We start from the raw sequence: 24582 nt of genomic DNA on the forward strand, positions 1-24582 counted from the left end.
ATGTTGTGTTGATTGAAATTCATACTCCTGGTTTTTATTTTCAGACCATTTCAGAACTTATAAACATCATCATCGTCATTTGACTTGAAAATGAAGGTTTAATGCACCTAACATCGATTTCAAGTTCAAAACAACAGAAAATGTTTCACCAAAATCACATTTGGTGGTCGTAAAACAAATTGTATTTTTCAGAATTAATATCTAATTTTAAGTCAACCCTTTCGCTCTTATTTTCAAGGTGAAAAAACAAGTTGTATATTACAGTGTGCACAAAGCAACAGAGGACTCCCCTCTCTGCTATACATGCCACTCCCACCTCCTCGCATCTATTTTCCTTTCTTCCCCTTTGCATCTCTCTCTTTTTCCCTGTGTGTGTGTGTGTGTGTGTGTGTGTGTGTGTGTGTGTGTGTGTGTGTGTGTGTGTGTGTGTGTGTGTGTGTGTGTGTGTGTGTGTGTGTGTGTGTGTGTGTGTGTGTGTGTGTGTGTGTGTGTGTGTGTGTGTGTGTGTGTGTGACAGTAGTCATGTCAGAGTAAGGCTGGCTGAAGCCCTTGCAGCAGTCAGCCTCTTTGATGTAGAGCCTTGCTGAATTAGGCCATCACCCAGCGGTGCTCTGCTGCCTGCCACACACACACACACACACACACACACACACACACACACACACACACACACACACACACACACACACACACACACACACACACACACACACACACACACACACACACACACACACACACACACACACACACACAAAGGTACGCACACATACAAACCAAAACAAATGCATGCTGGCAGGAAAGCATGCAAAACAAACACACACACAGCCATGCAGGCCTGACAATACTTTAAATAATACGCACTAAAAGATGTCCACAAACCTTTCCTCACTCTCACAGTTTCTGTCTCCACATCCACACTGTGAATTACATTCATCTAATATAAGTCCTCATTTTCCTCTGCACGTCTCTTTAATAAACATAAATTTGAATTTTCCTCTGAGGCCTCCATACCATAGTACATCAAAAACATGCACACATCCGTGCACACACATGCAGAGAAAATGTAGGACAGTCAGAGAGAATCTATGCCAGAATACAGAATACAAGGAAGCATCTATTGTTTTACTCTCTCTCGCTCTCACACATTTATTTTTTGATTTTTGATTTTTGATTTTATACACTTTATTAATCCCCGAGGGGAAATTTATACATGGAATAAGACCAAAGTGACAATGACAGGAAGCCTCCTGAATTACACATTAAAACAGGCTGGTGACTTGACATTTCACAAAATGAAGACGATGCCTTAAAATGAAAAAAATATATATATACGCTGTGCACAGAGGAGAAATGCATTTCGTTCATAAAAAAGATGAGACAATCGGAAAAGTTTTTAACTCATCCGTCACAGGCAGTAAAAACATTTTACTTCCCAGAATGAGGTTATTATGTTTAGTGAATGTTCAAAATAGCCCTCCTCCCTCCCCCACCACCACCGCCACCATCCCCCAAACATTAAAGCTGCACTAATCAATATTTTGTAAGTAACAATGGATACAATTTCCATGTGTGATGTGAAAGGTGTCGCTTGTAGTGAGAAAACCACAGACATGCATAACCCTCTCAGCTTTACAGAGCTTTTTGACTTCTTTCAGCTTATTGTTTTTGCTTTGCAGCTTGTTTTTAGTGAAAAAAAGAAACATTTTAAAGAAAATATATATATTTTTTTTAAAGTAATCAAATAGCAGATAAGCAAACAGGTTAGTACACTGTGGAATATTTAGCATCTAATAGAGGCAGATATTGGGCCTGAGGAGACCAAAACTGACCTTAAAACAAATGTGTTAATAAATATTGCATTAATCAGTGACAGAACTGCAACTTCAAATAAATGCTAATTTTGTTCCATACCGGCCAATTCTACTGTCTATACATAAAATAAATATATAAGTTGTGTTTGTTGCTAATTTTGCTCCCTTATTTTTCAGATCTATTGTTCATTTTAAACAAACCAGTGGGATACTTTTATTTTTTCAGATTTAATCACTACCTGAGCTCGCTCCTTTATCACTAATACACAAATGGCGTTTTACTCCAGCAAAAGCAGCAGTTGCTTCACATCTTAAAGATAAAGGCTTAAAGGTGGCCACTGCTACATATAACACATATATATAACCAATAACCAATTATTTAGGATTTTATTGAATCTGAATAAAAAATACAGGAATTATGGTACAATTTGAGGATATTAACACATAAACCAAACCAACTCAACTCCATGCTGTGCCCCTTTATGTTTAGCATGATTGTTGTATTGTATTGCCATGTCCGGTTGTTACAACCCTTTGAGAAGAAAAAGGGCAAAGCCGGTACACACATTACTGCATGTTATGCTGTAATACCACAGAAAAACAAAAGAAAAAAAAAACCTCTCTGTTTGTATCTCTCTCACTCACTCTCTCTCTCTCTCTCTCTCTCTCTCTCTCTCTCTCTCTCTCTCTCTCTCTCTCTCTCTGGTGGCCGGGAACAGCCCTGTGGTCAAACTGGAGACCAGCCAGGGATCTTTCCATCAATTAGCTGATATGTTTTCCCTGTCTATCTCTGCCTTCAACTCTCTCTGTCTTTCTGTTCTTCACTCCATTTCTCCCTCTCATTATTTCCACTGTTGTTGGCTCTCTAGAGGAATGCTTAAGAACATGGCATCTGAATGTAGGACACTTAAAGAGCAAAAGCTATTCCTTTAAATGTTAAGTAATCACACAAAAATTCCTGAAAATCTAATTTCCTAGATAAAAACAGTCAATTTATAATGAGTTGTTGTTTGTGTTTATTTGTTATGGATGGTTGATTGAAGGCCGTGGACCTTTGAATTTCTGTTTTTGTGGTCGTAGGGGACACATGAGAGGAGGTGGTTTCAGTGGTTCACACACGGCAATCACAACCCACTATTTCACACACACACACACACACACACACACACACACACACACACACACACACACACACACACACACACACACACACACACACACACACACACACACACACACACACACATACACACAGCGATGCACGCATACAACTACAACACACAGTTGGGCCTCCCTGCACTCCACGCTGCTCACAGTGTGTCATTACTGCATATCAATTACACGGGGAAGTGAAGATCTATTTCTAATTCAATCAGTCAGCGCTGGTGTCACTTTTCTCGCTCTCCGGCTTTCTCCCTGCCTCTACCACTCTCTCTCTCCTATTTCCCCTCTCGCTTGATTCTCACTGATGCGTTTCGGTTATCGTAGGGCTGGCGGACGCGGGCGTAAGGTTTAAGTGTTTGTTTACACAAGAGTGCAAAAGTCTGTGTGTGTACTTCATCCCCCGTGGGAAAGAGACTTGGTTAAGTTTTATACTTCTGGAGAGATTAGACTTTGGAGAGAAGTGAGGTAATCCTGGCCTGACCTTGTTTCTTCAGAGGGAGAGGAGGGCTTTAAGGTTAAAGATGATGTGTGGATATTTTCAAAGATTGTGTATCACTCTTAAATAAAGCGAGATTTCTTGTGTTACTGCTGTGAAAGTACTTTCTAAAATGAAGGCTTACTTTTTTTGTTCTACATTCGACAACTGTCACTAAATCAAACTGTATTAATCAATTCAGCAAACAGTTACAGATCCAGCAGATGTGGAGCAACATTTGTCATATGAGCTGTGTCTTTGGCTAATTATACATCCTGTATTTACTATCCTTTTAGCTCATTTTTAATCTCAAACAACTCCAAAAATATCTGACTTTTAGCTGCTAAATCCTCCAGTTAATTGCCCACTTTGTCAGTTCTTTGCTGCTGGCAGATGATGTACAATCAGTTCATCTGACATGTTTTGCTACAACAAAATGAGACTGATGAGAGCAGTGAAACTAAGCATAAACGGTGAAGTTGGAATACCAAAACAATCTGCTGAATGATGCTACAGAACCATTCGTAGGGTTCAGGAGAACAGTGGAGTCAGGTAGTAATTTTCTTTTCACAATCCACATTATAATTTAATAAACCTTTATTGTAAACATATTGGTTAGTGCAGTTTTAAGGCCCATCAGACAGAACCAGCACTACACTCGTCCTGGCATGTTGAGTTTTACTAATCCATCTTTTTTCCATGGGGTGCTGCTGCACTTGCCTGTCATTACCAGACCCCAATTCACTTAATGAATAAGCCAGGTCTGACCACACCCCATTGGAGATTGTTTCATACATTGCATTCTAATGGGCCAAGAACTCGGGTTAATTTTGAAACTATTGGAGCAGCCTTCAGCCAATCAGCATTAGCCACAATATGCCATATGTTGTGTGCTGAAACTTGCCAAGTTGTAAACAGCAGAAACCCTCCCCTCTCAGCAGCTGCAGTGTGCAACACCATGTTGGTAAATGACCATTGCAGACTTTGTAAAGTAAATTTGAGGATACGATACAAGGAGCATTGCTCTTGCTCCAGCTTCAATTCTTCGATATATTCTAGCGTTGCTACAATTGTTCATGTCACTTCATTTAGCTAAACCAATGACGCTGCTGTTGGAATTACATTTCGAAACAAACACTCGACTTCACTCTCAGCCACCCCCACTGGTTGCTCATTGGTCCTCCCTTTACAGTGGCTGAGAGAATCTAAATCTAAACAGGGTTTCCAGACAAGAATGACAGTGACAACTGAAGCCATGACAAATAGGCAGGCGGAGCCAGCATGCTGCAGCACAAAAGATCTCCAGAATTATATTTATTTTTACATGAGATCAAAAGAGCCTGCACCAATGCAAACAAATGTTAGCATCAATCTTTAGGATAAACTATTATTATCGCAATGTCAACAGCGAGACGGACAAAAAAAGACCATTCAGACAGACAGCATCCTGCTGGGAGAAACAAAACCCCTCCTTAATGAACATACAGATCAACATCAAAATACCACAAATAAAGGACATATAAATAAAGTTGTGGTGGTGGGATGAGTATATCAGCTGAGCAGCTGTCAAGTAATAATGGTTCAATGGTATGACATAACTTCAAAGTCTGTAATTCGTCCACAGCATACTGTTAGTGTCAGCAGTAAAAAACTACTCGGTTAGGGAAGGGTTAGGAAAAGATTTCTTTAAAGAAAGTCACGTGGCTTTCTAACGGATTTGAACCCTGGTTTTCTGATAAATCCAACAACCCCCAACCTACAATCATTTTTGTACTTCCTTAAACGACCTCTGTCACATGACCTTCCTCACATGACCTCCGTCTCCGATTCTGTTCATACCTGCGTTTACTTCTCACGCCAAGGCTATGGTGTGGCAGGTGTATTACACACTTTAGCGTAATACTGGGCTGGATGATTGGCTGTACCACTGCGTGAATATGATTGGGCAATACAACTCAGCAGCAATTGAACCAGTGATTGTGAAGCCTAAATGAATGAGAATGTAACTGTGCTCCAGTTACATATCTTTGAATCAGCAGCTTGTTTACAGTAAATCTGGCATCTTGTCTGCAACACACATGGATAAGTGGACGTGTGCGTGTGCGTGTGTGTGTGTGTGTGTGTGTGTGTGTGTGTGTGTGTGTGTGTGTGTGTGTGTGTGTGTGTGTGTGTGCGTGTGTGTGTGTGTGCGTGCATGTTTTAGGTTTGTGCGTTTCATTTTCTTGCCTGCTCTCCTTGTTTATGCTCAAACTGTGGGCTTATATTAAGAATTGTTTGCTTCTGTCCTGGATAACCTGCACATGCAAAGGCTTTATGAATATATTTGTTATTTTAAGCAACACAATTATGTAATGAGGGCTGATAGAAATGCACAAATCGCTGTCGAGCCTCAGCTAATAATTACACACATCCTTCACAAAAAGAGCATCTTGCATCACATCCTGGATGTGGTGTACAAACACACTATTCGAATCACATGTGTCTACAAGTCTCACTCTATTCCTTCATGGAAAACAAAAGTCCATCCTCTCAGGCCATAATCTACCACAGAGGACTTATCGGTGCTCCTTTTTTATATTGCGCAATGTTGTTCTCGCCTCTGGAGAATATTCTCATAATTTGCATTCTCTTTGATTGCCTTTTCAGATATTTGTTTGATATTTGCTTCTCTCTCTTTGTCTCCATGTCTGTCTCGCTCACTTAGATCATAACCATTTGAACAATGCAGCTCTATCTCCCCTGGGTCCGGCCATGGCCTTGTCTCACCCTCATAACAACCTGGGAATTGGCTTCAACAAGTACACATCGCTCAAGGCTGTGGGTGAGTGGCATTACATAGACGAGCTCACAAACACGCACATTCACTGACTACATTGATAAATACACTTCTACATTTTCCTTACATGTATGCATGTTTGAGTACACATTAATGGATGCAACTACTGAAGTGGAAGCAGCAAGACACAACCCAGGCTTTCTGTATAAAGGTCAGTGAGGCCAAATGTGCCAGGAAGTGGCTCAGAGAGAGAAAGCACCAATTAAGATAATGGATTTTTTTTTTTTTATGAGCCTGACTCTTGTCCAAACATGTTGAACCATGATTCATGTTGGAGTGCAGTGGCTGGTTTTCATGTTGGATCATGGCAGATAAGACATAAATATTATGACTAAATTATAGAGCACACCACTCTTGTCATCTCAATAAACACCCATTCCCAAATGCATTTCAAAACATGAATTGGAAAAAGTGGCATAAAACAGGGTTGCCTCAGTTCTGGAAGAAACTATTTATATTGAGTTAGAGGTAAAAGCTGCCAGAGTAGCTCTCCTCAGCTGTAATACACAACTGGATATCATCACATAGCACAGTATCGAGCCAGTGTAAGCTTTTATACTGTTCTCTGCGCCTACATAGGGCATATTTTTTTGTGAAAAGCTGTCACTGTTTAGCAGGAGATAAGCCAAACAAGATGTTGAAAATATGGCTTGTTTAATCTGTCATGTGTTGTAATGCACACACTTTGCCAAATGCCCAGCAAAACTACAAAGAAGAACACAACATAAAAATGCTAATTCAATTTAACATGTATCCCTACATATGCAGAGATAAAAATATTAAAATAAAATAAAAAATAAATCATAATTAAAAAATAAAATGAAGTGCAACTACGTGGTTTGGCACTAAAACTAATGAGCTACAACCCCGTTTCTAAAATAAAAAATGCATGTTCATTTTGAATTTGATGGCAGCAATATGTTAACAAAAACTTTGTAAAAGTTGGGACAGGTGCATGTTTACCACTGTTTTGTATCTCCTCTTCTTTTGACAACACTCTGTAAATGTTTAGGAACTCAGGAGACCAGTTTCTGGGGTTTTGAAAGTAAAATGTTGTCCCATTCTTGCCTGGTATAGGATTTCAGCTGCTCAACAGCTGGGGGTCTCCTTTATTGTATTTTTTTTTTCATCTTGCGCCAAATGTTTTAAATGGGGGGTAAAACACAATAGTAAACATGCCCCTGTTCTAACTCTTTTTAAACGTGTTGCTGCCATTAAATTAAAACTAAGCACATACTTTTCCTAAAACAAAACAAAAAATCTGTCTCAACATTTGATATGTTGTCTTTGGTTTATTTTCTATTAAATGTGGGTTTATGTGATTTGTAAATCATCTCATTCTGTTTTATTTACATTTTACACAGCATCCCGACTTTTTTTGGAAACAGGGTTGTAAATAAACCCATATTTACATGTATATACTGTGTATCATGTATTTTAAAAGCCTTTTGACTAACGCGGGTCTTCAATTGCACTAATAACATTTGGACAATGTTTGCCAAAACTGCAAAGCAACATAACTTTGTTAGATTTTAAACCAACATGTACGACTTTGTTTTCCATCACCAACATCAAAACATTACATAAGGAAAGTCCAGAAAAGTGCAGAATCTAAACCAATCTGGCCCAACAATTTAATATGCACTTGTTTGTGGTTTCCCTGTATTTTAAATCGATCATAAATACATTACTCTGATAACATTAACATGGTGTTACATGAATGGTGCATTAGTTTCATAACTAGTGATTTTCTGGATTGAACAAAGTGAACATTAGGATCATTTGTTGCCTTACAGCCTTTATAAAAGCAGTGTTCTGTGTGTTAAGCCGGAGTCCAGCCATTATAATGCTGAGAGTTATTGATAGCCTGCCTTTCTGTGAATAGGAATAATAACACAGCTGTGGTAGATGGTATAAAACCAGTGCTGATGGTGACATGACTTATCCTGGAATGGTAAACATGTCCACAATATAAAAGCAGAGATATAACACAAACACAATACATTATGGGTAATGTGTGGAGTGAGTGACATCACTCTGGACAGCAGTAGGGTGAAGCTGCCAGTTCAAGCTTGCCCTACAAAATGACACATATAAACATAAACATGTCCTCCACACAAACAAACACACGCAGCATGTTCTTTTCTCTAATGCACAGACACACTTATGGGTCTGAAGTGTAAATATGTGAATGTAAATATGGACACGCATACCGTTTGATCACTGCAGACAGACAAGGACACGGTGACAAAGATGAGAAGCGACAGCCTGACATGTACATGTTCTGTTCATTGACACAATATGCAGAAAGAGATGGAGCTGTCCATCAGAGCTGTATCAGAGTATCAGATGTAGAAAGAACAGAGCCTTGGACATCCAAGTTTCAGTTTCGTGATCAGTTCACCAGCCACCATTATAATAACAGCAGCAGATTTACCATTGTGACATTTTTTTAAAAAAATTATTTTTAGAGCACTGCTCCTTAGATTTCAGACAAAGGAATCCAAAAAATAAAAAAATAACCCAGCCATTAATTTTTAGCCCCCAATGGTCAATGTTGCTAAAAACACAACAGTCGCTGCAGCAGATTTGATTAGCAGTAGCTCTCCAGCTAATAAAGCATTTTGTCCATCATATGTCAAAAACCTTCTCTGACTAACTATTTAATGATTCCAGGTGACTGGTGGTTTTAAAACAAGTATTATAAGTATGATGAGGAACAATTTAATGCCAGGCTGTTACTCTATGTTGTTCTAATAAACTCCTTGTCGGTTGCTTAGCTTTAATACTGATTAGCCTTTTCATACAGTATCTTTTCACTTTTCAAGGAGAAAAGCCTTCCAGGCTGAAGATGTGTTTAGCAAAGGTAATTCTATCTCTGTTGCTAGTGTTAGTTAATGCTAATGCCAGTCTAATTCTCCTGGTTTCCACACAGACAAATACAGATGAAGTATTCACAAGGCCCTTGTTTTCTAAAGTATCCTACATGCAATGACATTTATTTGTTTTTATTTGTTTTAATAACTTGTATTTTCAGAATATTAAAATAAGACATTGTGCACAGAATCCACAGCGCACTGGACAGAGTTTTTCCTTTTTTTTTTTTTTTGAAATAAACTCAAAGTTTATAGCAAACAGCGTTGAAATAAAACAGAACGGCTGAGCAGTTAGGACAGTAAGTCGGAGACAACTGAGGCCAGCGAAATGTGTGTGAGTGTGGCGAGTGACTGAGGAGAAGAGCAGAAAAGAGAAAATCTCATCTCATTATTCTGCTCAGTGACTGAAAAACAAAGGCCGATTGCAGCAGCAGCAGCAGCAAACCCCCAACCACTCAACAATGAGCGTCAGCCACATTTTACAGAAAAATATTTCAAAGTAACAAATCCCTCACACATTGAGGTGCAATATGCTCCTCTTTCTCTCTGGATGTCGAGATATCAAGTTCAGTCTCTGTTTAAAGACACACAGGCGCCTCTTTGTGCCCCTCTGTTTGGAATCGGCTGTTTTTGTCTCACACACACACACACACACAGTGCAATTTTTGTGTGTCATGCTCTCTGCCATCAGGGACGTTGATCCTCTGACACCGTGGGTCCACATGCTCTTAATGATGTACCTAGGAGCTCACGCAGCACATATACGACCTATGACCTTTGACACTGGGGCTTTTCCATTGGTTTCTTCAGTTGTAGGTGCACGCTACATCTGCTCGAGCAGCTCATTTTATATTTGTTTGACAGAGCTCATGTAAAGTGAATACTTGGAAGATTAGGCTACTATTATCATTATTGAATTGTGCCCGATCATTTAGAACAGTTTTGTTGAATTTCCTTTTGCAATTTTTCTTTAGTCAAACACAACAGTCATATCGATCTCGTTTAGTTTTCAGCAGGAAAGTGAGTAAGCCTATTTCCTAACATGTCAAACTACTCCTTATGTAATTATCTCTGTGCCTGTAAGAACACACTCACCTACACAGGAACATAGATGTACTCACATCATCTTTTCACACGTTTATCAGTTCTCTTGCTGGGCGATAAAGCTGCTGGATCCAGAGATCCCTCCAGTGTGGACAAAGTCATGGCTAGGACACACAACAGATTGGATGTGATAGTTGACCATCAGCCAGGTGAAATGGCAGGTATTTGTACTAAGCTGCTTTGAAATCTTTACTAACACACAAAGTCTTAAAGTAGCGGGTAGCATCACACGTTTGTTTTGTTTTTTAGAAATTTGTCCTGCAAAGCAAGACCCAAGTGGGAAAGTGGAGAAAGTGGGAGAAGGGAAAAATAAAAAATGATTGTGACCGAGCAGAGCAGGTCAAAGAGGTCAGGACACTTTGTGAGAAGAAACATGTGGCAGGTGTAGCAGCAGGATGCTGGAAGCAGCAACTCTGATATATCTATCTGAACTAAAGTACTGAAAGAAGGACAGGTGGACTGGCAAGGAGAAAATGTGGGGTAAAGATGCTCAAGGTTAACAAATGAGAAAAGTGAGAGGAGAGACAGAATGAACAAACAGAGGAGGAAGAGATAAAAGAAAGTATCTTTATCACTGCCCATAGTTGCTCTACTCAACTGTACTTGCTTTTGCTACCAGGTACTTTTCTGGATTAAACTATCCACTGCAGACTATATCGCTCACAGCTTAAGTTTTCTTCAATGATTATAGTCTGGAAACTTTGTTTGCATTAACATTTGCTCAGCCCCTCTGAAGAAGGGGCCAATCAGCGACCAGTGTCGGTGGGCAAGTACGATTACATTGAAGTTGGGAGGGTTTTTTCTACATGTAGTTGCAGCTTTGATAGAGTGTCAGCGCATACTGATTATTTAAAGCTGCTCCAATTGTTTCAAAATTAACCTAAGGTCTACGCCCAGTTGACTGCCATGCCATGCTATTATCTTTAACAAGACACACACATGATCTTTAAGACACACACATGATTCTTAAGAGCGATCGTAAGCACCTCTTCAACTGATCATTGTGCTGTTTTGCGGGTTGCCATTAATTGAGTAGTCCAGTGAATAAAAAAAAAGTTGATGCTGCTACCGTAGCTTAGCTTGTTAACAGTGGTGGGTTCTGCAGGAAGACCTGTGTCATTCACTTTCTGACTAGTCATAGTCCACCCATCTCCTTTTAGTCACAGCTCATGTAGAACCACAACAAAAATAATACCAAAAATAGGAGCAGCTACAATTTACAGCTTTTGCCCAATGGAAAAACAAAAACAGAAAGTAGAGTTGAGCCAAGCTGGTATCTGCAGTGGAAAAGGGGCTCAAAAGAATTCAGTCCTGGCCAGTCAACCGTAACCATGGAGACAGGTTCATTAATGTTTAGATTTTTTTTTTTTTTTATATTTATTTACCCCATATCCACCAGCAGTTCTTTTCTTTGAGGAAGCAGGTGAATTAATACTTTATTTATGATTCCCAAGTCAGTGTCCAAAGCATGTCAGGTCTGCAGGAAAGAGAAAAGACAGCACTATACAGAAGGTGGAGGGATTTCCTCGAAGGTGTGAAAGACACTTTGCCAGGACACTCGGACTCCAAGTTGTCAGCCAAGACTGCCTGAGGTCTTTAATTAAAGTTTCACAATCCAACAGCATCACTGGTGTGTGCAAACAAAAACCTTTCATCTAAATAAATATTGTGCTAAAGGACAACTATTGGTTATTTTTCAAAAATAGATTTTTAACAAGTGCAGTGATTTTAATTTGTTTTTTTTATTGAATTTCTGGGGAGTTTTAGAAGAAAAAAAAAGATTTAGTATGAGAATAAATTTGAGATTTTTCCCGCCGTGTGGTTGTTGCAATTTGTGGTCTACGCTGCAGGATACATAATGGTTGAACATAAGTTTTTGGTAGATTTTTAATATACATGAACTGGAGTGATCTGAAAATGTGGCTTTGAAGATGAATCAGCTCCTTTAGTTCAAAGTATTTCTTTATGTTTTGCACTACAGGATAGAATTCCTTTACAGTCGATGATCACTTGAGAACCTGAAGAGACTAATCAGGAAAAGCACAGCAATGTGGTTCTTAAAATATTATTTTTATGAGTTGCAAACTGTCAGGTTTGTGAAAAGAATTGTGAGTTTTCAGTTTGGGGAATGTCGTGCATGCTGGGATGTTTTCCTGCAGGGAGTTTTGCTCTAGCATGCCTAAATTCTGCTGGACTGTCCTGTCGTTACATAAGTAAAATATGCACAATGTTAAGCAAAGAACTGCTCAAAACACTGTTGTGGAAATCCCAAAGTTTCCAAAAGGACCAAATCGGTTGCATGTAAATGTGAATTACAGGGTGAAACAGACATCTACAATATTTCCATATGTTGTAAATAGGAGACTATCTCTTTATGTGATTCATTCAGTATAAGGCATTATATAGCTGCAATAATGCAGGTACAGAAAATTTGCTGCCACATAAGTGGAAAATATCAAAAAAGGAAAAAGTTAAGGGCTAGATCAAGAGTTTAGGGGGTAAAGGATGCAGATCAACATATGTATTGTAAACAGTGAGGCCAATATGCCTCACTGTTTACAATATAAGGTTACTGTGAGAGCACCTTAAAAATTCATAAAATGTGTGTGAAATTATATTTAGGGGGTGCAAAAATGCCCCTGCATGGACATAAAGAAAATAGAAATAAAGAAATTGTAAACAAAAATGTGTTCAGCAGAGCTCCAGTAGCTGTAATTTAGCATTATTTATGGTTTTCCAAAACAATCAAAATGTATAGATCCTTCAGAAAATAATTGTTTTAGCTCAATCGTTTCCACAACGGCAGTGTGTTAATAAGCACTTTACCGAGTGGGCGCTCTCTGAATATCAGTGCAAACATAATGAAATGGCATTAAAAAATAGACCAAATAGAATACAGTATGTTGTCAAACTCTGAAATCCTTTAGAGGCTCCAACTTATGCAGTGGCCCAGATTGGGCCCACGGGCCTCGCTGCAGGCAGCCGCTGGTTAGAGAGCAAAAGCTGATGTTGTTGAAGTGTATGAAATAAGCAGGAAACAAGAGAGAGAGAAAGAGAGAGAGGATGAGCAGATGGAGAGTCAGTGAAATGGAGAGGGTGGTGCGTAATACTGCCACAGAGGACTGTCAGGTGCTCCTGCTGGCAACATGTGGGGAAACACTCAAATGGACAGCAACAGCAGTTGTTGTGAGAAGGAAGGGTGTGTTTAATTCGTTGTTTCTGTGCCGTCCCAGATTTGCCCACCCAGGTCCCGAGATCTGAGCCCATTTCTCTGTCAAATTCTGCTGCTGTAGCCTCAGCTGAAGTGTAGTACACGAAGAACAGGGATACTGTGACGACAACCGACAAATGATGTAGTTCCAAAAAAAAATCATAAACAAAACTGCACAAGGCATGTCAATGTACAAACATAATTCAGAAGGATGACATAAAAGCCAGGCTTTGTGGAGCCCACTAGATATTAAACCTGTGCAACATGAACTGATGCAACACAGTCTCAAATTAAAATGTGCAATAGCTACATTAGTCCACTGTAAAACGTATTGCTTTCACAATAACAGCTCAAAAATGTGGAATTCCCGACATTTATTTTACTCTTTTCTATTAGCCTGCTTTGACTTCCTCTGATTGTCCCAACACAGCAGGCTGGCATCTCAAACATCAGCACAAGATGCCTTTTGGTTCAGATTAGGACAAGGTTATTTTTTGTTTTACAATAAATATATTACTTACTTAAGTAATGCTACACATGTTACAAAAGTAGACTCACTTTCACACGAAACAGACACAACTCTTCCTGGGGAGAGTCATGTTCGATCCATCCAACCACCCACTCCCTCATCCCTAAATGGACTTTGTCACTCTTAGTACGCCGTCACCTGACTTCCTTCTTCATTAGGCGAGTCTCAAATGCAGGCATCCTACACTTTAGAGCAAAGGTGACCAGAAATGTTCCTATGAAGGCCAAAAATGAATCTAGATGGAGGTCAGTGAGCCAAAAATAAAAGTTTGTGTCCTTAAAATGAAATAAATTTGACAAAATGTTAACATTCTAAAATGTATTATCCATTATCTACCTATACCTGCTTTACCCTGAACAGGGTCATGGGGGGGCCGGAGCCTATCCCAGCTCACTTTTGGGCGAAGGCAGGGTACACCGTGTACAGGTCTCCAGTCTATCACGGGGCAAACAGAATCAAAAACCATTCACGCTCTCATTCACACCTAAGGGTAATTTGTAGCTTCACCAATTCACCTGAAATGCCTGTTTTTGGATGGTGGGAGGAAGCCAGAGTACCTGGAGAGAACCCACGCAGGCACAGAGAGAAAATGCAAACTCCACAAAGGCCCGGATTCAAACCCAGAACCTTTTCACTGTGAGGCAACGATGATAACCACCACACCACTGTGCCACCCATCTAATGTTCTCTTTCAGAATATTTAAAACTCTACTCTTTAATCTGTGTAATACATATTTAATTTTTTTGCAGACAAATTTGTCAAAAACAGTCATATTTGTCAGTTCGTCAATGTCTCGATCTCTTCATCTTAAATGGCATATGGACAAAATGGACATAAACCTCTTATTATGTCATTTTTAGGTGCACAACATTTTCAGTTCTTAGTAATTACGGTTACGATTTTACAGCTCTTAAGAAATAAGGAGAAAAGGTACGAGCTTGTCAAATGTCGTGGTGGAACAAAACAAAGAAGGTGCAGGGCCAACATGAACTGATTCAAAGTCCTTACAGTGAAACTAAAATGTGCATCACACTGCCAAATCCATCTGGTGCACACTCAAGCAGCTTATTCCTTTTTATATGAGCACAAGACGTATGTACGTAAATGTGTACTTTGTTGCACGGTGCCTGGCACACGTGTAGTTCCGCACACATTTACATACACGAGACACAAATGCACACTAATCCTCGACATGTTTGAATCCTGCCAACGTTACATGAAAGTTAAACTGCTCTGCTATTCATTCCATTCATTATTTTCCCAACTTTCCAAGGAAAAAAATATGTGCCCTAAATCTCTGTCCCTCTCTTGTCTCTTTCTCCAGAGGTCTGCATGACATATTGACTGAGGAGTGAACTACTTGTTGTGGTTCTAAAGAATTAAGAATGAATGGCTGTGGTGCCACTTGTGTTATTTGATGATACAATGAGGAAAGCAGGAGCGTGTTTAAGTCCTCGGGCCGGCGTGAAGAATTTTTCGGAGGGAGCGAATGATTTCCTGTAATTCCATCTCCTTCCCCAACAGCTGCTGTTCAAGTGCCCTGGAGTTATACAATGCAGCCACATTTGAAGTGTTCAATAAGCAATTACAGAACTGTGATAGTGCCGGACAGTTTCCTGACGTGTGAATGTGAGACTGCTCCTCTAGGTGTTTTTCTGAGAATACAAGAATAAGGAAATGTTCTCAGTCATCTTGGCTGTAATATATTTTATTACTAGAATAGACAGCTTTAGCTACAGTGCAGAAAACCAGCCTCAGCTAAACTCTATAGTTTTAATAAATGCAGTCAGTAAATCAATAAATCTGGAGTCTCCCCACAAACACTCAGCCACATGCACTGAAACTGAATACTGTAAATTAAACACAACTCGTCAGACATCCTCTCGCCAGACTGTTGACACAATCCTATTATGATGTCTCTGTTTGCAGGGTAATACAGATAAGATCAGACACACAGGTTCACAAACTCATAAGGTACAAAATCAAGCTGATAGCATGCTGTTATGTTATGAAGACATACAATGTCGAGGAGAAAGGCTGATTCAAAGGCAGAGACCGTGAAGGAGTTTTTTCTCAGGCTCTTATATCTCTCCAGGAAAAAAAAAAGGACCAATAAAACAGGGCTAAGCAAACAAGGTTGTTAGTGTCTTCAGGGCAGAGTGTGTATGAGGGGTGGGGCGGTGGTGATGACCAAACAGCAGAGTAGAGTTCCAGTCAGGGAGCTCGCACTAATGTGACTCGACACGCTGAAACCACTCTACTTTTATTCCTTACAAATCACCTACTCATACTGCTTTTTTACTATATTTTGTAGGTTGTCGTCTTTTTTCTTACTTTTAACTATCTGGTCAGTGCACAGATCAAAAAATTACGATACAAACATTCACATCTTCGTGGACACGCATGCACCCAGCAGGATGCATTTTCTATACTTTGGCTGTTTTTTTATTTGCAGACCTGAAGAATTTGCCTGGAATAAGTTTGTAGATATGTGATAAAATGTTTCTGTGTAACTTTAAACAGAGGAGGTGTCTCACTATGTTCATGAACAGAGTGTGTCTCAATAGCAGTAATGCTACACACCTTTACCTAAACCGTGATTAAATATACAACTACCCACTGAAAAACAGCTGTGGCTAACAATCAGTAAAGGTTTTAAGTGTACGAGTTTAAATTATTGAATAACAGAACGTTATATCTTGGGTGCACAGCTTGAAACTGTGGTGATTATATAGATCTTCTGTGTTGAAGATGCGCGTGAAGCATCCACTTTTTAGAATTTGTAGCTTCTTTGCAGAAACATCCATATTTGAGGCACTGCGTACATGGCTACATCTTTGTGTTTACTGGCCTAAAGTCTGCACTACATATATGATACAAGTCTGGGCAGACATGGGTGTAAACTGCAACATGGCTCTTTGGCAAAGGCATACAATTGTAAGGTGGAAATTGTAGTTTTGGCTTGTCATCAAGTTACTCAGGAAATTAATGCTAATTAGAGACAACAGTTGTGGTGACGTTTGTCATTTTAATCTGTGAAAGCGGTGATGAATTTTCACTTGTAAGGAGTGAATTGCTCACAGTGTAGAGCCTGACTGTCATAAAGCAGAGCAGCGCTGGAACATAACAGGCTGAGACAGACAAGACACAGAAAAGAGTTTCTTGAAGAAGGCATCGGATTTAGATTTTGCTTAATTTTAGCCAATAGAGATCCATAAAAATGTCTGTTTTAATCCTTACAATTTCAGGACATCCTCATTTTTTAGCTTTATTACAGTATTTTTTTACATTATTATAACTCTCTCTTTCTCTGCTCTATTTCTCCATTCAACAGATACAGCTGCAAGAGACTACTACAAGAGCTACCCCATGGTAGATTACACCCATCGCCAGTCTCCTCCCACTTTCCAGCCAATCAACTTCCACCCCAAGGACAAGCCCTTCCTCCCACCACCCGACATCCACGCACCCCTGGCCATCACCATCAACGCCTCACAGATCCCCAAGCCCAAGATCTCCAAAACCAACACCCATCCACTCACCTCCAGCTCGGCCTTCAAAGCGTGGGACCCGAGTAAGAGCCACATGCAGCACCCGACCGCCACCCACATGGGCCTCGGGGGGCAGCAGCACCACCCCATCCAGCAGCAGCAGCACCAGGCGCTGCACCAGCAGCAGCACCAGACGCTGCACCAGCAGCAGCACCAGACGCTGCACCAGCAGCAGCAGCAGCACCAGACGCTGCACCAGCAGCACCAGACGCTGCACCAGCAGCAGCAGCAGCACCAGACGCTGCACCAGCAGCAGCAGCAGCAGCACCAGACGCTGCACCAGCAGCAGCAGCAGCACCAGACGCTGCACCAGCAGAACAGCCGGCGCCAGGCTTACTCCAACAAGAGGCAGTTCAGCATCGAGACGCTGCCCGAGCTCTTCTCGCAGCCGCTTAGCTACGGCCACTCGCCGCACATGCACCCCAAGCACAAGGGACTGGCCACCAACAGCAAGACAGAGGTCACTGTGTGAACATGGGTGAACAGACAGAAGACAAGACAAAAAAAAACAAGCGGAGTTGAACGGAAATGCTCTGATATCTTTTATATCCACAGCGATGGCGTGAGGGGAGAAAACGATTATCGTATCTGAAATTTTTTTAACTCTGCATATTCCTCATCATTGTCAACAATAATAATAATTACATGAGTGAGATTTGTGTATTTTTAAGAGCACCGGATCAAAACAGCAGCCGCAGATGAGCTGTGAAGGTGGTGGACTGGCAGGTGTTGGCTGCGACTCTTTGAACCTGGCAGCTCTTCTAAATAATTGAGTGGCCTCTCAGTGTGTTGGCACAGCCCTCTCCTCCGTCTCTTCTCAACCCTCTTGCACCTCAATGATGATCTGCACTGGTCTGTAGCGCCGCTCCGCCGCGTACAAATGTTGAAAGTCCCTCACACAGACTCTATTTACCCCCAACAAACTAGCCCAGACTGTGGGCCGCACTGTCAGAGAGGCTGGTAGAGGAGTGTTTCCCCTAAGACTTTGGCTTCCCATCAGCAGAGACAATGCCATTGTCTTGTCAGCTCTCATTGCCCTCCGGTCCTCCGAAGGGTGAGATATCAGCCTGGCAATTCATACCAGAGAGGAAGGGCAGGGTAGTGTGGGAGGGATTCATCTCATTCCAGGGGAAAATGAGATGAGAAGGATCTGAATCAAGCATGCATGTGCGCACACACACACACGCACACACACACACACACACACTTGTCATATATTGCAGAAGGTTCCTAGCAGTGTCAGAGACCACAGGCAACTCCAGCGCTATCCCCCTCTGAGACGCAAACAAATGCACACACACACTTGTCTCTCCCAACACTGATTCTCATAAACTGGGCAAACAAATAAGCCAACTCTCTCCTTGGTGTTTGTAGCAGCTTGTCGAACTGCAAATTTTAGCCACAGTCTCTTGTGTTGTGGATGTTTTTACCTCTAAAGTAAAAGCAGGACATGTTACACTGCCAGGGAAAACGGCAAAGGAGTCTATGTATCCAGAAAGGTCATTTCAATGTCACAACATTCTTCGTTTCATGCACATCCTCCAAGATCCAGTGATTTATTTTTGGCTCCATACATTCACAAATCATAAAGAAGCATCAGTGATTAGCATTGTGTGTTTCTGGGTGTAGGAAGAGGTACTCGTGATGCGTACAGGAACACCTTTCCTCACTACTGCTGTTCCTAAACACAGCTGGTATGATGTGCTTACTGCCGCAATGCCAACAAAATTTGAACGGCTGACACCACTTGTCAATGCACTGCAATTTACTTCACTCCCTCCTAATGAAGTGCTTTAGCACTACAACTGAATGACTGCTACCCCTAAACAAGGAGCAATGTAATGCATGCCAGCTGTATTTGGATGCATTCAAATGCAGTGTTTTTGTTGAGACGATGGTCATATTTTAAATGTTGAATATGGACCCAAAATATCAGTTATTAGCTCGGTTTCCATCCAAATGTAAAAAAAAAGAAATTGTGATTATAATGGACGTTTTCATGCACAGCTGCTATGCTAATATTAGGAGTTATTAGGAGGCTCTAATACTCTAGTCTCAATTCTAATTATTTAATTACATTTTTGAATGTCAGTGACAATTACTTTGATAAATGGAACAAATGGACGGGGAGTGTTTGCTTGGTGCAAGAGGCATAAAAGATGAGAGATGCACCTCCTGCTGTAGCTGCAAAGTTGTCTTATTTACATGTCGTGGCTTCTTAGCTAGCCTGGTAGCCACTGGGAATCATCCAGGAATCAGACAGAATTGTTCAGAGTTGGAGGGTGTATGAACCCTGCAACGTCACTGTAAGGATTTTTTAGAGGGTTGCATGTGGTCACCGGGGCAAACGTCAAGCGTTAGGCTCAGTCAATGCCTTCAAACTGTAGACCAACTGTTTCTTAAAGCCAAGATTGATAAGTGTTGGATTTGCAGTTTTTTTAAAGGATAGTTTCAGTATATTTACAGGAACACCACAAGTGTTTGTGTTAATTTCCACGATGGCACCCGTCTTTCTATCTCAGCCACCTTTTTTCCATCTTGCCTCTTCCATTTGATTAAGCTCCCCGTACATGATCCAGTTCACTCTAATATTGTTGACCATCAAAAATGTCTCACAACCATCATCACATTAAGCCTCTGGGTAAATAGGGGGTTGGGGTTACGTTAAACCTACACTGCGGAACTTTTATCTCCCCCTTCTGCCAGTAAAAATAATTACAAAGACACTGTCGACACATGCTTACGTGATAGGCTCCGCAATAGTAGCCTATACTACTGTTTAGAGCATCACAACCCCTGCCAAATGACTAATATCACAATCAGAATTTGATCCGTTCAGTCTAATAACATTTATAAATTCTGCAATAGCAGCACCATGGAATCATATTATCTCCATGTAAATTAGCACTGGGCTAAACTGTAAATTAGCTGTCTGGGTTAACATTTGGTGCCCATGTTCTGCCCATTAAGCATGCCCAGTAGCTGCTAAATGCATTCATCTATTTAAAAATGTAAAATTATTTATCTGGCAGTCACAGGCACGATCTGCACTATGTGAACATATTTGGCAATCTTTGAATGTAACAGACGTGTTTTTCTATGTGAAAGTCTTTTGACACAGACTCAAGTGTTTCAGCAGGTTCTCATCCCCCAAAATCTTTACAGCAGAGGTGGTGAGTGTAAAGTTAGCGTGATACATAGAGCCGCATTCGTTACATTCATTGGAAATTTTGCTTTCAGCTTTCAGAGTCCCTTACCTCCACACCACATATTCTCACCTCCACAGTACAGAACAACCCAACAGCCAGAGTGACTCGCTGATTGAACTCACCTTCACTTGTTATCATGAGGACACCAGCTATGCCGCAGTGCATATGCCTGGCACATGCTATACCACATCAGGCAGGTGGTGGAACCTCATCAAACAGCCACGCTCACCAGAGTCACACACTATTTAGCACGTTTCCTCCCTCCCCTCGCTCACTCTCCGTCACTCCGTCTCTTTCTAGCAACCTCCTAGCAGACTTTCTCCCACTGCCTGACCTCCCTCTGTGCAGCCATGTCTATGAAGGGTTGAGCGATGGGTACCGAGTGCTTGTCTGCTGTTTGGTAACCAGTGCTCCAAGCTGTTGTAAGCCGTGATAGTCTCGCTGAGTCCTCTTAGCGTGTGTATGGGGAGAGAAGTATAATTAATGACAGAGTCAGTCAAAGCATGGCAGGCTCCAGATTTACTCCCTGGCACACAATCCCGCTTAAACATTTTGAAGCCCCCACACAAACTGGAGCATGACTACATTCACACACACAAAAAAAAACTCCGACAAAACTAGCATCCACAAACATGGACTGTGACACGAATGACCAGATGCTTTGCAATATATTATTCATATCTGGAGATTTGATGAAATACTACGTGGATTTTATATGAAGGGGATTTTGAGTAGGATTTTTTTTTTTTACTTGCAAGCAGAGATGTCAGTCAGCCAAATTCCCCAATTTGCATTTTAATTTTAACAGAGCTCGTAATGTACACAGGCAAATAAATTGAGCGGCAGAGTACAACTTGAACGAGAGAGAACACATTAGCAATATAATGCTTGTTTGTAATGCTGCAATGGCTTCTCCACTTTACCTCTTCAAGATGTGAAAAACCTGTTAGGCAAGCTGTTGGAGTGCTGCTTGAAGCTGCTGGCATGCTTTTGTAATAAGGAATCAGCAGAGAATGGGGATAATGAATACAAAAGCATGAATGGGATATGCATGGTGTGAATATGCATCAAACACATCTGCGCTTATGCTCTCCCCAGCGCTGCACCGTATATAATTCACCATGTTGCAGCAGGTTTCTCCTTCGTAGCTTCCTGCTCTCTTTGACTTATATTCCCATGAGGTGCCACACGTTTAGTGGGTCACTTCATATGAAAAGCTTTTTGGCCTCTAAAAGACCTACCAAACTCTTCTGTGGGGTCTGTCCTTAATCACTCGGAATGCATTAGAGGTTGAGAACAAATGAGGAATGACAGCGAGTAAACAAGCAATATGCGTCAGTAAAGCAATAAGCGCTCAACCGTCCTTTATCTTTATCTCTCTCTGTCTGTCTGTTTGGAGCCCTCCTCGGAGTTTAGGGGTGGGTGCTAATGAGGGTGCAGGCGTTTAGACCGAGGCGAAAGGAGCGAAAGAATCTGCAGAGGGCTTGAGAGAGGATGAATGAGATGAGAGGAGAAAAGAGGAATGGGGTTGAATGGACACAGCTGATATGGTGACAGTTGTTTTTCATTCTGATTTGTCTGGGTGGTGTAAAAAAAAAAACATTCATTCTGGGTTTCATCTCTTTCGATGTATTCAAACAACCAGCTTTCACAAGCACTCTGTGACTGTAGCGGCAAAGAGGAGTCGGTCTTTGCTCTGACCCGCACAATGTCAACATCGGGAACGGGACCGTTTCCTTCTCCTTAAACACGGGCAGACCACGGAGGTTGTTACGCAAACAAACAGCACTGAAAGGTAAACACCACAGCAGCGCTGGCTCCAGGATGTACAATTAAGGAGAGAAGTAAGTCCTTCAGGACAAACCAAGCCTGAGGACAGGCTACCAGCAAAGTGAAGGAGACTGACGACTTCTACTGAGCTTTCCTCAAGTTCTGTTGGCTGACACATCTCACACTGATTGGCTGACAGTTTAAGCGAGCACTGTGAATGGCTGAGTCTTGAATATCCTCTTTCACTTTGGGAGATTTGCATCAGATGTGTCACGGTCCCAAAAAACAATCATGCTGATGTGCTGGAAAACAGGGACACCTTTTAGTGTTGATTTCCCTGTGGTGACTAATCACCGAAGGATTTTTGTTGTTGTTGTTGTTGCTCAGGATGGACTTCCATGACTCCTGTCGGGCAAAGGACTGAATGAAAAAACAAATAAGACTGGAAAAGCCTCTGATGAGCCACAGTTTTGCGTCTGTTGTGGACAACGTAATTACTTGAACACAGGCACAAACATACATGCACATACACATGAAACAAGACACAAGAGCCTCAGAGGTAGAACTCTAATTATACCCTACATACAATGTCCACAAACTTTGTGGTACAAAACAGGACCAAAAGCCTTGAATCAGGAGAAACTGAGTACACCTAACTGATGCTCAGACATCTAAAACAGTAAGAATGCTGAGACTGTTTTGGATCATCAGCTTAGAGTGCATTTACTCAATCTCTCCTGATAAACGACAGACTATGGCGTCGCTTGCTCGTCTCAGAGCTAACTGACTGTTGTTTGTAAAACTTCCTCTCTATAAAATAAATGCAAGTATTCTACCGTAGGTTATCTGAATGCAACCTGGTAGACATACTTGGGCTCCATGATCCCTAGCAATATATAGATTATGGTGTATGGTTCAATTGTTTCTTTGTTTTCTGTCAGTTTTTGTACTGTGTTTTTTCAAGGATTGAGCTCCTGTCAAAAAAAAATCTAAAAAAAAGAAAAACAAATGTTCATTTGACCAATGGAAACTTAAAAAGTGCTTCCAGATTTTAGACTCATGGCTGCGCACGCCAACCCCCTCCCTCCCCCCCACACCACCACCACCACCACCATCTCCACCATCCCCCCCCAGCCCCGTGCTCCCCTCCCTTGCCCTCCCTCCTTCTCACCCAGCGAACATACGACACACAGCGCAATGCGACTTAATAGATCACGTGGGGATCTTTTGAATCACATTACGTGTCATATGTTTAAAGCTTGTGGTCTTTTGGGTTACATTGTATGGTATACATGCATTCATGTATTTAAACGTCAAAAGATATTGCATTGTATCAAAGTGCTTTGCCAACACATTAGCTGGAAGTGAAAGGAAGATTCAGTGATTTATTGTACAGCTTTTGCATCTGCAAAAAAAAAAAAAAAAAAAAAAAAAAAAAGAGTCATGCGTTGTGTCATGATTATTTGTAATAGGCAGCAATAGGCTGCCTTGGATTGCTATGTACTAATTGTGTATATATGTATGCTGTACCACTTGTCTGCTGTGAAATTTGTCGACTACTCAGCTTATATAAGGGCTTTTTATAGATATAAAAGCAGACTGGGCAATCTGACGTCACTCTCTGTAACTCAAGACAAATTTCTCTAGACTTGTTTTTTTGTTTGTTGTTTTTTTTTTTAGGGATGAAGGGATATGAACAGAATTTTCATGCATACAAAATGCTATACAAATAAAGTTTTGACTAACTGAAATGTCTATAGGCACTCATACTACATTGGCCCATGTGTCCTGTTTGAATAAATCTTTCAAGAAATATAGCATTCATTTGTTGACCGTACCTGTGTGTACTGGCTGTTTCTTTCCAAGAGAACGAAAATGCAGAAAACGAAAAGGTCCAAATTTCACCATTATGATAAAGAAGAGTTCTACGTTATGACAGAAACACTAAACTGAGAAAAATCACAGATGAGAAGACTGATAACAACAAAAAGATATCCTTCTCAGAATATCAAGCTATGCCTTTAAAAGAAAGATTTACTTGA

At 40.9% G+C, this 24582-nt stretch overlaps 1 protein-coding gene across 1 annotated transcript in view; it reads left to right on the forward strand.

Annotated features, from left to right (window-relative positions):
• The window catches only part of LOC138622550 (protein shisa-8), a 104843-nt gene extending 80466 nt beyond the window's left edge, over window positions 1-24377 (forward strand). Inside the window, exons 4-5 of the mRNA XM_069701434.1 lie at window positions 6158-6274; window positions 17345-24377. Of these exons, the coding sequence (XP_069557535.1) occupies window positions 6158-6274; window positions 17345-18033 (806 nt within the window). The 3' untranslated portion in view covers window positions 18034-24377. The remainder of the gene's footprint in view (window positions 1-6157; window positions 6275-17344) is intronic.
• The last annotated feature ends 205 nt before the right edge of the window (window positions 24378-24582 follow it).

The sequence above is a fragment of the Brachyistius frenatus genome, unplaced genomic scaffold (assembly GCF_029030835.1).
Source record: "Brachyistius frenatus isolate BFR_SWC_R1_liver_20210118 unplaced genomic scaffold, ASM2903083v1 Contig_36, whole genome shotgun sequence".
NCBI classification, from domain to species: domain Eukaryota; kingdom Metazoa; phylum Chordata; class Actinopteri; family Embiotocidae; genus Brachyistius; species Brachyistius frenatus.